Source organism: Morus notabilis, unplaced genomic scaffold (assembly GCF_000414095.1).
Source record: "Morus notabilis unplaced genomic scaffold, ASM41409v2 Scaffold1008, whole genome shotgun sequence".
Taxonomy (NCBI): domain Eukaryota; kingdom Viridiplantae; phylum Streptophyta; class Magnoliopsida; order Rosales; family Moraceae; genus Morus; species Morus notabilis.
The window spans coordinates 88,219-101,117 of NW_010367831.1; the positions used below are offsets into that span (position 1 = coordinate 88,219).

A 12,899-nucleotide genomic window follows, 5' to 3' on the forward strand; every position below is an offset into this window, starting at 1 on the left:
ATATATAATATATAACAAAGACTAATCTTGTTATTTGGTAGAAAAAATAATAAAGAATAATTGAAAACAAAATTTACAGCATAAACAAAATGTGTATAAAATGACAAGATTATTACATGAACTTGAACCTGTTGAACAAAAATAGTCATTTGAAATTTATTTTGCACATCATAATTACTTTATTTTTGAAAACACAACACAATTTTCACTTGCACTAGAATTTGATTAAGATAGATTTCTATTGTAATTAACGCAAATTGTAATATATATACAGAACTTTATAAAGTTGTAATTAGAGTAACTTGTTATATATATCTTGAACTTTTTTATGAAATAACTAGTTTATAATATATAAAGAATTACAGTCCCTTGGTACATTAAGGAAAAAGCTTTGTTGCCATTACATCGGAAATGGTTAATTTCCCACCCTTTCTTCTTCTTCTTCCCTTCTTTCATAGATAGAGTTCCATCCATCCCTCCATGCACGCTTATGTTGACTTAAGATTTACATAATTCAAGTTTAAACTAAAATTACATACAGATCTTTAACGTTCAACACAGCCCTTAAGTTTCATGAACTCCGAACTTCCTGAATCATTCACAATAGTAAAGCATTTCCATTATATTTTTCATGGAATAAATGAACTTTAAACGGGGCGCTTAACGCTTAACCAACTTTAATCAGGTCGCATTTGTATTACGGATCACCAAAAACAAGAACTCTCTCGGCACTCATCTCCGTGTGCTATTTTCTATATTTTCAACCGTTTTACTCTGCAAAAGAGGGGTCATCATCCCATCAGGTGAGGCTCTCAAGGGCTCAAACCCACAACCTTTGCTATCTTCTTCTTGTGCTTTCCCCCACATTACGGGATAAAACCCCAACTAGCAGTATCGTTGCTCCAAGGACACTGGAAAATGTGTTGTCTGAGATTAGATAGCAAATTGACTGTACTTTTGATGATCTTGAAACTAATCCTCAGAATCAACTTGTAAGAGTAATGGTACGGTTATATACCTCCCAAGAAAAAGAGAATCGCCAAGGAATATGACACTGAAAGCAGCTGCGATGGCAATAGAAAACGGCTTAAAGATTGAGGCATAAGGAGGGCCCTTCAAGTGCACCACCCATGTGCTGAGCAAAGCATCGTAGGATGGACCAAAGACTCCCTGATCGCAACAAATATTGAGAAATCCTTAAACCAGTTGAACGTAAATGTAAAACTAAACAGCATGCTATACTATTAATACGTATTCCAATTTACAATTTCTTACTGACACTACAATGGTGACCAATGCTTTATCAGGCTTCACTGTCCAATGGCTCCACTTTGCTTCCGCTATAAAGCAAATTGGTAAGGCAATAATAGTCTTGCATAGGAAATATATGGATGACACAATTTGCTCATCTGGGTACATCTCTATCACCTGGGTCTGTCAAGTACTAGAAAGAAGTAAAATGTAATTGCTTTCATGAATAACTTGTCAACAATTTGTGAATCAGAACACACTATTTTGCGCAGGGACATTTGGAGAGATTTTCCGAATTTTAAGTTACCTGAAGGATGTACCAGATTGAGCTAAAAAGGCTTTGCAAAACTAGTAAAAGGCCTCCTGTGATCCCATTTGTTTGTGTTGTTTCTAGAGGATACTGAAGTGAAGGAGGCGACCGTGGAGAAGGTGATGAAGATGCAGAGGATATGATTGTGGGTCCCTTGTAGAGAACGGCCATCAATGCACCTGATATTGAAAGCATGGTGCCTATGATTTTCAGACGAGTTGATGAGCTTCACGGATTCAGATTTTCAATCCTTGATGATGTGACAATATTTTCTGGCATTGATTATGATATTGATGATGTGACAATATTTACATAGCTTTGCAACAAGAGTTTCTCGCCGTTGGATGAGGATACAAAACCACCTAATCCACCGTCCATGTATCTATAGCATACGTATAAAACCAAAATCAAACCAATAATAGCTCAAAAAACGCTGCATAGTTGTGAATGGCCATCAATTTGAGCTGACGTTTACCATTTGTGTGACTCAGCTATGAAGACTTTCCATCATCTGTATTTGGAAAAAAAATAAAAATAAAAAAGAGGAAATTGACCATGGCACTAAGACAATTAAGTTGCCGGAACGCCATTATTTTTCACAAATCACGTGATTATGTTGGTACTCTAATCACACCTTTCACTACCTAGAAAAGAAATAAGTAATGTGAAAAAATGACATTTTTTATTTAAGAAAAAAATTAGGTGCACTGGCGGATTATGCCCTTGTTTAATGGAGACCTATGACCTATTTGATAATATAAAATTATAACTATGATGTTATCTAATGAACATTTTTTTGGAAAATTTTCAAGAATGCCATAGAAAGATAACATTATATTTTATTTCTACTATCAATTTTAAATTTATTATTTACGCCATCAGTTTTTGTGTTTCATAAGAATACGTTTCATATTCTAGTAGAATATTTTTTAATGGCATGAATAATAAAATTATGAAAAATAATTGTTATTTTTGTAATTTTCTGCTTTTTTACTAGGTGGCCATTATTACACCTTTTTTTTTTTTCTTATGCAGCGTCAGTTACATTTCTCTTAACCATTTTTTAATATACTAGCAAAGGTACTATGATATAATTGTACTGTCGGTAAGCTATTCTTTTAAACAGAACATAATAATCTTCTTTTTTTTTCGCCGGACGAATATTATAATCATATTGTTGCTTTGATTAGAAGCAACGTTGGAGTGGACTATTTTAATAGAAATAAATAAGGAGTTATTCTTTTAGAATAAAACTCAGAAAAAGTTTGAACTGGAGTTATAATTTTATTTAAGTTCATGTTCTTTCATAAAATTTGAGTTTAAACTCGAGTTTGAACTCGAATTTAAACTCGAGTTTGGGACTAAACTTGAGTTCAAATTTTCTCTTCAACTTGAGTTCAGAAACTCAAACTCAAATTAATGAATAGTATTTTTTCTATTCTTAAAAATGTCATAACGTTTTCATTTTAATTCTAATTGAGATGATTTTTTTTCTATACATTTACAACGAAAAGATGAATAAAACTCCACCCATATACCATATTAAAATTTTTCATTACCATTGAGTTTTTATTAAAATACTATCTAAATACAAATTTAAATTTTGACCCACCCAAATACAAACTCAAAAAGATTCTCAATTCAAATCATAACTCAAATGTGCACATTCAAACACAAACTTAAGTTACAACTTCAATTCAAGTTATAACTCAAACTTAACTCAAAATAATTACTCAAATCACTGTAACTCAAAAATATAAAAGAACAACCCCTAAATATCTTGTAACAAAAGTGCCATTACTTTCTTACTACTGTCCAACCAAACGACCTAAATTAAAATAACAAAATATATTTACAGTGCCACACCAAAAAAAAAAAAAAAAAAAAAAAAAAAAAAAAAAAATCATTTCATCTTCATCTCCTTTTTTTTCATTCTTTTCCTGTTTCACCAAATGAAAATTGAAAGATCGTCTGCATTGACCGTGTTTAGAGAGATAAATACACAATAATTACATAATTCATTTGTTTAGTGTGCTATTTATTCTCCATATCTTCAACTCTATGACTCTGCAACAAAGGGATCTTCCCATGAGATATTGAAGAGGCACAATCCTTGACATCTTCTTCTTGTGCTTTTCCCCATATCACAGCATAAAACCCAAGTAGTAGTATAATTGCTCCGACGACACTAGAAAGTGGGCATTAGAAAAAGGAAAATCAACAGTAATTCTTCTTTATATATAATCTTGGAAGTAATCCAAAAAAAAAAAAAACATACAATTTGGATAAAAGAATGGAGTAATTGGGCAGTTCGTTATAATATTACCTTCCAAGGAAGAGATCATCACCAAGGAATATGACGCCAACAAACGCAGCAATGGCAATAGAAAATGGCCGGAAGATAGAGATATAGAGAGGTCCCTTCAAGTGAAGCCCCCACGTGAGCAGTAATGTGCAGAAAGATGAACCAAAAAATCCCTAAAAAAAATAAAAATAAACCACGACCAATTGCACGTATATATCCAATAGCTTGATCATGAGTTATTATGTAACACCATAATAAATTTAGTTTCTTACTGATAATACAACAGTGATCAATGATATCTTAGGCTTCAATGTCCAAGCGCTCAATTTTGGTTCTGCTATAAGGCATACTGGTACTGCAATAGTTGAGGCGCACAGAAAGTACACAGGCACCACAATTTTTGTATCTGGGTACGTTTTCATCACCTGGGTCTGTCAAGAAATAGTTAGTCCATTGATATGTAACAACTTGAACTTTGCCGCAAAACTAATTAGAACCCACAGTTAACATTCTAGGCTCCGTTTCGTACGAGGATTTAAACTAATGTAATTTTAATTTTGGTTTTAAAATCAGAATTATGATTCATAATTTTGGGTCTAAATTATCGTTCTGAAACCAGAACTATAATTAGGGATGGTTCTAAAATCAGAACTATAACTGAACGTTTGGTTCACGGATGCAGAACTATGATTTAAAATCATTCTCAATTTACGTGTGTTTTTTGTAAAATAAAATACTGTAGCGAGCCACGAATCATGATTCAAATTATGGTACGAATTCTCATACCAAACATGAATTTTGTTGGGTCGAACCAGAACCACTTTTTACTTTTTATAAACAAACACTGGTTTAAACAAAAACCGTGATTCCAGTACTAAAACCCCCCATAAAGTCTCATCCGTCAAAAAGTCTGGCAATCCTTTTAATATGAATCAAACTCAGAATATATGGATTTATAACATATCTCTAAGTATCACACGTCTAGGTTGTATAGACTTAGTCATACAGCAGAGAGTAGATCGCTACCCCGCCTTAACTTTTTTTTTTTCCTTTTAACTTTATATGTGAAATCTAATAAAATTTGTAGCTTATCGTCCTTGAAATCCGAAATTTTATATTTGTCCCACTTTATAATTTGTAAAACTTCTTACTTGTGTGTGAAATCTAATGAAATTTTTAATGTACTCACCCGGACTCTGGACCTAGTATTTTGAACAAGTTACCTGAAGAATGTACCAGATTGAGGAGAGAAGGCATTGGGAAGCTATTAAAAGGCCTCCTAGGACCCGATTCCTTTTTGATGTTTCGGAAGAATATTGAAGGCCCAGGGATAATGATTGAGGAGGAAATGAAGATGAAGAGGAGAAAATTATAGGACCCTTGTAGATAACTGCTACCAATGCGCCAGATAATGAAAATAAGGTGCCTATGATTTTGATACGAGTCACTGAACTTCTAAGATCCAGATTCTCCATCCTTTACGAGGCAATAACAAATAATAATAATAATAATAATAATAATAATAATAATAATAATGACAATGATGATAAAATTCTTTATATGCACATAACAAACATAAAAAATGTATAAAAAAAAAAAAAATGGGGGAGGAAAAGACCTGAAAATGATAGCCAATATGAAAGTAAAAGCCGGTGTAATGTTACTGACAGCTGAGGCAAGAGTTGGAGAACTGTATTCTATACCTTTACATCCACATATGCTGCATGTAAACCTGCCTTACAAAACAAAAAAGAATGAATAAATGAATAAGAAAAGAAAAAGTTGTTGTCTACATGATAAGGAAAATAGAAGTCTCTTTTCGTTCTTTTTGTTTTTCCTTAAATTAAATCACGTGATCAAATTATAATGGATTTCAGTGATATATATCTCCATACCCAATTAGTCCCAAAAGGACAATTTTTAAGAAAAAAGACAGCTCAAAAGAACGAAGTTCCCTCCTGCACCAAATTCAAATATAACCCACTATCATTTATTATATGGATTAAGTGAAAAATACTTGTGATTATAAAGCTTTAATGAGAAGGAGATCAAGAGAGGTATATTTATATATTTATTTACCTTGGAAATATGAAGGGAAGAGGAAGCAGAACAAGAGTACCTAAAACATAAGAGTATGCGACAAAGACAAAGTAGCTCAGCCCTTCCAAAGTGGCTGCTTTGTAAAAAGTATTTACGCCGACCGCGGCCAACTCTACGGCGGCCATGGCTGCGAACGGCACAATTTCTTTACGACCGCAGCCTGCCATCTTTCCTTCCCTTCCTGATCTCTCTAGCCTCACTCGGTCTTTAAAAGACTTTTTTCTTCTAATTCTCTAGTTGGTGAAGCATCTTTGGTTTAAATTACGTGACGGTCACATTACTCTTTTGAATTTTCTAGCGTTGAGTATTATGCCATGATGGGACAATATATTTAGCTTTGAAAAAAAAGGTTCCTCGCCGTTGAACAAGGATATAAAACAACCTAATCCATCGAGATAACCGAAACGAAACCATTATAGCTCAGAAAATAGATGCTGCCAAGTTGTGAATCACCGCTAGTGTGTGTTTGGTTGGGGAGAGATCAGAAGGGAAGGAGAAGAGGACCAATACATTATTTAGTTGGAGGGAGTATACGATAGAGATGAGGAGAAATACTAGCATCATTTTTTGTCACTTTTAAATTTTATTTTTTGATACGTAAATTCTAATAATATATTATTATTTAAAAAAAATAAGACAGTGAAATACACGTGTCAAATAATGAATGTAGAGAGTGACATAAAGAGTAACATAAACTATAATTATAAATGATTAATCATAATGAAAGATGAATGATCGCGTATACAAGAAACGTTTTCATCATGCCACATTGTTACTCGATATATATATATATATATATATATTTGGATCTTCTTCTATAATGCAGAGTCAAATTACGTTTCTCCTAACCATATTTTAATAATCAATTAGCATAGGTACCATGACATAATTGGACTGTCTGTAGGTTACTTGTAGACAGAATATAATAATCGGATTCTTTTTCGCTGGACGAATATTATAATCATATTATTATTGGTTTGTTTAGTAGCAACGTTTGTAGTGGAGTATTTTAATAGAAATAAATAAATATCTTGTAACGAGAGTGCTATTTCATACTGCTGTCCAACAGAACTACCTAAATTAATATATATATATATATAACAAAGATTAATCTTGTTATTTGATAGAAAAAGTAATAAAGAATAATTGAAAACAAAATTTACAGCGAAAACAAAATGTGTATAAAATGACAAGATTATTACATGAACGTGAACCTGTTGGACAAAAATAGTCATTTGAAATTTATTTTGCACATCACAATTACTTTATTTTTGAAATCACAACACAATTTTCACTTGCACTAGAATTTGATTAACATAGATTTCTATTGTAATTAACGCAAATTGTAATATATATATATATACAGAACTTTATAAAGTTGTAATTAGAGTAACTTGTTATATATATATCTTGAACTTTATTATGAAATAACTAGTTTATAATATTTACAGAATTACAGTCCCATGGTACATTAAGGAAAAAGCTTTGTTCCCATTACATCGGAAATGGTTAATTTCCCACCCTTTCTTCTTCTTCTTCTTCTTCCCTTCTTTCATTAGATAGTGTACCATCCATCCCTCCATGCACGTTGTTCAATGGAAACATATTCTTCTTTCCTCTTGTTTTTTCGTTTCGTTTCGTTTTTTTTTTTTTTTTTTTTTTTTTTCCCCTCCCTCACTCCATCTCTTACATGCATTATGCATAGAAAACCTTGAATAATTGAGGGAGAAAAAAAAAACCTCGTACTGGACTTTGATGCACCTTTTTTTTTTTTTGTGGGTGTTAAGGGACAAACATGTTTTAAAGTTTGGTTTAATTTTGCACTTTGTTTAACTGACCATTCTTCGGCCAAACGTGAAAGGTGGGTACAAAATAGTATTGTATGAACACTGATTGGTCGAAGAATGAAATTTGGACCAAAAGTGTCCATCATGCACGCTTATGTTCACTTAAGATTTACATTATTCAAGTTTAAACTAAAATTACATAGCCCTTAAGTTCAACACAGCCCTTAAGTTTCATAAACTCCGAGCTTCCTGAATCATTCACAATAGTAAAGCATTTCCATTATATTTTTCATGGAATAAATGAACATTAAACGGGGCGCTTAACGTTTAACCAACTTTAATCAGGTCGCATTTGTATTACGGATCACCAAAAACAAGAACTCTCTCGGTACTCATCTCCGTGTGCTATTTTCTATATTTTCAACCGTTTTACTTTGCAAAAGAGGGATCATCATCCCATCAGGTGAGGCTCTCAAGGGCTCAAACCCACAACCTTTGCTATCTTCTTCTTGTGCTTTCCCCCACATTACGGCATAAAAACCCAACTAGCAGTATCGTTGCTCCAAGGACACTGGAAAATGTGTTGTCTGAGATTAGATAGCAAATTGGCTGTACTTTTGGTGATCTTGAAACTAATCCTCAGAATCAACTTGTAAGGGTAATGGTACGGTTATATACCTCCCAAGAAAAAGAGAATCGCCAAGGAATATGACACTGAAAGCAGCTGCGATGGCAATAGAAAACGGCTTAAAGATTGAGGCATAAAGAGGGCCCTTCAAGTGCACCACCCATGTGCTGAGCAAAGAATTGTAGGATGGACCAAAGACTCCCTGATCGCAACAAATATTGAGAAATCCTTAAACCAGTTGAACGTAAATGTAAAACTAAACAGCATGCTATACTATTAATACGTATTCCAATTTACAATTTCTTACTGACACTACAATGGTGACCAATGCTTTATCAGGCTTCACTGTCCAATGGCTCCATTTTGCTTCCGCTATAAAGCATATTGGTCAGGCAATAATTGTCTTGCATAGGAAATATATGGATGACACAATTTGCTCATCTGGGTACATTTCTATCACCTGGGTCTGTCAAGTACTAGAAAGAAGTAAAATACCTATCCTAGGATTTAATTAGAATAGGAGTTTATTATTTTTTAGTTCGACCTATTTAAGATTATAAGAATAACCTCTTAACTACAATCCCATGGTACAAGAGAAAACCTTTTGATTCCAATTAAAACGGTAAATACTATTTTTTTGTGAATTTGGGAAATTTGGGTAGATTTAAAATTGCGGCTGAACTCAGTGAATTTTGTCGAGTTGCCTACATACCCGTTAAGGGATCAAGCCACTTGTAGTTCGAATTTTGGGTTTACAAATTTGGATAATTCCTCGGTGTATGACCTTAGGAGGAATTTACGCACTTTGAAATTTGATTTGGGAATTCAAGATCGAATTTGATCTTGAAATTGCACCTAAATTTTTAGGTTGCCTACGTATCCTATAGGGAATCAAGTCAATCGTAGTTCTTGAATTTGAATTTGGATTTTGGGGAATTCCTCGATATATGACCATAGGAGGAATTCATAATCGAATTTGACCTTGAAACTGCACCTAAATTTTTCGGTTGCCTACGTATCCCATAGGGAATCAAGTCAATCGTAGTTCTTGAATTTGAATTTGGATTTTGGGGAATTCCTCGATATATGACCATAGGAGGAATTCATAATCGAATTTGATCTTGAAACTGCACCTAAATTTTAGGTTGCCTACGTATCCGATAGGGAATCAAGTCAACCGTAGTTCTTAATTTTGAATTTAGATTTTGAAGGATTCCTCGATACATGACCATAGGAGGAATTCATAATCGAATTTGATCTTGCAACTGCACCTAAATTTTTAGGTTGCCTACGTATCCCATAGGGAATCAAGTCAATCGTAGTTCTTGAATTTGAATTTGGATTTTGGGGAATTCCTCGATATATGACCATAGGAGGAATTCAAAGATGTTTTAAAATTCGATTTGAAATTTTACTTTAGAGTTTGGATTTGAGAGTTGTATTTGGATAATTCCCCGGTATATGACCTTATGAGGAATTAAAAGGATCCTTTTTGAATTTGGTGTTGAGATTTTTTTTTATTTGAATTTGGGATTTGAACATTGTATTTAATCACCATATGATTTTATGAGACAATGGGCTCATCTTTTGAACTAAAGGACCATAGAGGGGCTCAATTTGTGCACTTTAAATTTTGGGATATTTAATATTCTGAATTTTTTTGAAATTTATCCTCTTTCTCTCTCTTTTCTTTGTTTTTTTTTTTTTTTTGAATTTTAAAATTCAAAATCAAATCCACCATTTGAGTTAGATTTGTTATGATCTGATTTATTTTTATTGATCTTCTGATCTCAAAAGGAATTAAAATCTTTTTTTTTTTTACTTCACGTGGTTGACATATATATACATAGCTTCATATCTCACACAATACAGTAAAACGCACACCCACGGCTGATACCACCACTTTTAATCTCACACATCCACGGCTTATGTGTATATATACACACGTGTGTGTATGCCGTTTGGTGATTGTGAAGATACCAGGTGCTTGCTTCCTTCCTTTTTTTTTATGTATCCATATATATATATATATATATATAAACACTATTACACTGTAAAAGCAGCAGGCTACACTCTTACGCTGCGAAAGGAGCAGGCAACAGCAGCAGCCAACTTTTAATATATATATATATATATATGATATATATATATATATAAATGATATGCATGTATATATATACACTCCTTTTTTTTGCAGACGTTAGCGGGATTGTAGAAAACGTTGTCAGCGTCTTCTCAGTCTTTTTTTTGTGTGTTAAATCTTCTGACAAAATTTTAATTGCAGAGTCATTTTCCAACTCCAAGTAAAAACAAAAAGAGTTTGCCTTTCAGCCAAAAGAACAAAAGAGACGTTGTTGAAGGTAATTTTTTTTTTATTTAGCCTTTCTGTCATCTTTTATTCTAGTTCTTTGGCTGATTTTTTATTTCTCTTCTTTTTTTTTCCAGGGAAACGAAAAGGAGGCCCTTACGTAAGTGGTCTCGATTGAGGCATAAGGAGGGCCCTTCAAGTGCACTACCCTTGTACTGAGCAATGCATCGTAGGATGGACCAAAGACTCCCTGATCGCAACAAATATTGAGAAATCCTTAACCAGTTGAACGTAAGTGTAAAACTAAACAGCATGCTTTACTATTAATACGTATTCCAATTTACAATTTCTTAACTGACACTACAATGGTGACCAATGCTATATCAGGCTTCACTGTCCAATGGCTCCACTTTGCTTCCGCTATAAAGCAAATTGGTAAGGCAATAATAGTCTTGCATAGGAAATATATGGATGACACAATTTGCTCATCTGGGTACATTTCTATCACCTGGGTCTGTCAAGTACTAGAAAGAAGTAAAATGTAATTGCTTTCATGAATAACTTGTCAACAAATTGTGAATCAGAACACACTATTTTGCGCAGGGACATTTGGAGAGATTTTCCGAATTTTAAGTTACCTGAAGGATGTACCAGATTGAGCTAAAAAGGCTTTGCAAAACTAGTAAAAGGCCTCCTGTGATCCCATTTGTTTGTGTTGTTTCTAGAGGATACTGAAGTGAAGGAGGCGACCGTGGAGAAGGTGATGAAGATGCAGAGGATATGATTGTGGGTCCCTTGTGGAGACTGCCATCAATGCACCTGATATTGAAAGCATGGTGCCTATGATTTTCAGACGAGTTGATGAGCTTCACGGCTTCAGATTTTCCATCCTTTTAGAGGCATGAAAGAAACCTAATATCTTACTCTGGATAAGACAACAGAATACAAGAAAAAAACAAAGGTACAACACAGTTTGGTTTATATAATATGTATATATATATATATATATGTATGTATGTATGTATAAGAAATTGATGAGTATGAGAAAAAACCTGAAAATGACGGCCAGTACAAAAGTAAGAGTGGATGTGAGATTGTTCATAGCAGATGAAAGAGTTGTTGAACTGTATTTGATACCTTTATGCACAAACATTGCCTAAAATCCTCTCTTAGGAAACATTTCACTTTTGCACATAAGAAATATAGGATTCTCTTCTGTTGAACTGTATTAGTTCCATACCCAACAAGTGCAACAACGACGATTCTGTAAAGGACGGACATCTTGAAAGAAGGAAGCTCACTTCTGCGCATCTCCAAATAATACACAAGTGCATCATTTTTCATGCATGTATATATATGTATATATATGTGTGTGTGTGTGTGTGTGTGTGTGTGTATGGATGTATATGTATTTTGCTTATTATATATACCTGCGATATATAAAGGGAAGAGGGAGCAGAATAAGAGTGCCTATAATGTAAAAATAGGCAACGAAAACGAAGTAGCTTAACCCTTTCAGAGTAGCTGTTTTGTATTAAGGTATTTATGATCACCGTTGCAGACTCTACCGAGGCCATGGCTGTGAATGGCCCAACTTCTTTCTTCCAATTCCGTCCTGCCATTTTCCTCTGCTCTCTCTCTCCCTCTTTCTGTCTAATTCCTCGGTTTCTCTAGCCTCTCCAAGTCAACATATGTCATTCTACGCACCCACTTTCGGTTTTTTATGTATTTGTAAATCACTATGGCATAAAATGAATAGTTACTAGGCCGTTCATGTTAAAACAGAATAGGGCAATCATTGTACTTCTCTCATTGCACCTTCGCGTGGACAGCAATGATAGAAATAAACAACTAAAATTTTCATTTACGGAGATGGGTTAGGCAATCATCATTCCGCTCAAAGAAAGATGCAAATCATCGTCTATATTAAAAGTAAACGTGTCTAAATAGATAAATACATGGTCTGTTGTGAAAAGGATAACGTATATACACAAAACTGTCACGCATCAAATTGCATGCAAATTTTCAGCCTTTCCTCCGCTTCTTTCTCAAAAGAGGCATGGCACATAGAGCTCCCACAGGAGTTGTCCGAGTATTATCCATCTTACTCTCTTGCAGTGAAGTACCTGATTTGGACTGGTCATTTTTCGTTATTGATTTCGCTTGATCCATAGTTGGCTCAGAAACATGTGCCGCTTTCAGCCCTACAC

General features: G+C 33.8%; 3 protein-coding genes and 1 pseudogene across 4 annotated transcripts in view; all 4 read right to left on the bottom strand.

The window, feature by feature from the left end:
• Positions 1 to 399: 399 nt before the first annotated feature.
• Positions 400 to 1,756, bottom strand: LOC21391771 (WAT1-related protein At5g40240). Its single transcript, XM_010113442.2, has 4 exons — positions 1,559 to 1,756; positions 1,276 to 1,434; positions 1,019 to 1,170; positions 400 to 911 (listed from the first exon to the last, which is right to left on the bottom strand). Exons 1-4 carry the CDS (start codon positions 1,754 to 1,756, stop codon positions 839 to 841), a joined length of 582 nt encoding a protein of 193 aa, XP_010111744.2. The 3' UTR covers positions 400 to 838.
• Positions 1,757 to 3,506: 1,750 nt separating this feature from the next.
• LOC21391772 (WAT1-related protein At5g40240) lies at positions 3,507 to 6,133 on the bottom strand. Of its 2 annotated transcripts, none has more exons than XM_024175636.1 (7): positions 5,946 to 6,133; positions 5,762 to 5,824; positions 5,485 to 5,598; positions 5,090 to 5,342; positions 4,139 to 4,297; positions 3,888 to 3,982; positions 3,507 to 3,749 (listed from the first exon to the last, which is right to left on the bottom strand). In XM_024175636.1, the coding sequence occupies exons 1-7, from the start codon at positions 6,131 to 6,133 to the stop codon at positions 3,596 to 3,598; spliced, it is 1,026 nt and encodes a 341-aa protein (XP_024031404.1). In that variant the 3' UTR covers positions 3,507 to 3,595. The 2 variants fall into 2 exon arrangements, with proteins under 2 accessions (XP_024031404.1, XP_024031403.1); XM_024175635.1 differs by having other exon boundaries at positions 3,888 to 4,039.
• A 2,012-nt stretch (positions 6,134 to 8,145) lies between these two features.
• LOC21391773 lies at positions 8,146 to 11,791 on the bottom strand (annotated as a pseudogene).
• Positions 11,792 to 12,714: 923 nt separating this feature from the next.
• LOC112094535 (DNA repair protein UVH3) overlaps positions 12,715 to 12,899 on the bottom strand; it is a 9,955-nt gene continuing 9,770 nt past the window's right edge. The window contains exon 19 of the mRNA XM_024175642.1: positions 12,715 to 12,825. Coding sequence (XP_024031410.1) covers positions 12,715 to 12,825 — 111 coding nt within the window. The remainder of the gene's footprint in view (positions 12,826 to 12,899) is intronic.

Excerpts from the sequence above, each read along its gene's own strand:
- LOC21391772 (XM_024175635.1), bottom strand. The coding sequence starts at position 6,133 with ATGGCAGGCTGCGGTCGTAAAGAAATTGTGCCGTTCGCAGCCATGGCC. Across the intron at positions 5,825-5,945 it reads CTTCCCTTCATATTTCCAAG|GAGGGAACTTCGTTCTTTTG; the intron begins GTAAATAAATAT and ends AATTTGGTGCAG. Across the intron at positions 5,343-5,484 it reads ATATTGGCTATCATTTTCAG|GATGGAGAATCTGGATCTTA; the intron begins GTCTTTTCCTCC and ends TGCCTCGTAAAG.
- LOC21391771 (XM_010113442.2), bottom strand. The coding sequence starts at position 1,756 with ATGCTTTCAATATCAGGTGCATTGATGGCCGTTCTCTACAAGGGACCC. Across the intron at positions 1,435-1,558 it reads CAATCTGGTACATCCTTCAG|ACCCAGGTGATAGAGATGTA; the intron begins GTAACTTAAAAT and ends AGTACTTGACAG. Across the intron at positions 912-1,018 it reads GATTCTCTTTTTCTTGGGAG|TGTCCTTGGAGCAACGATAC; the intron begins GTATATAACCGT and ends CACATTTTCCAG.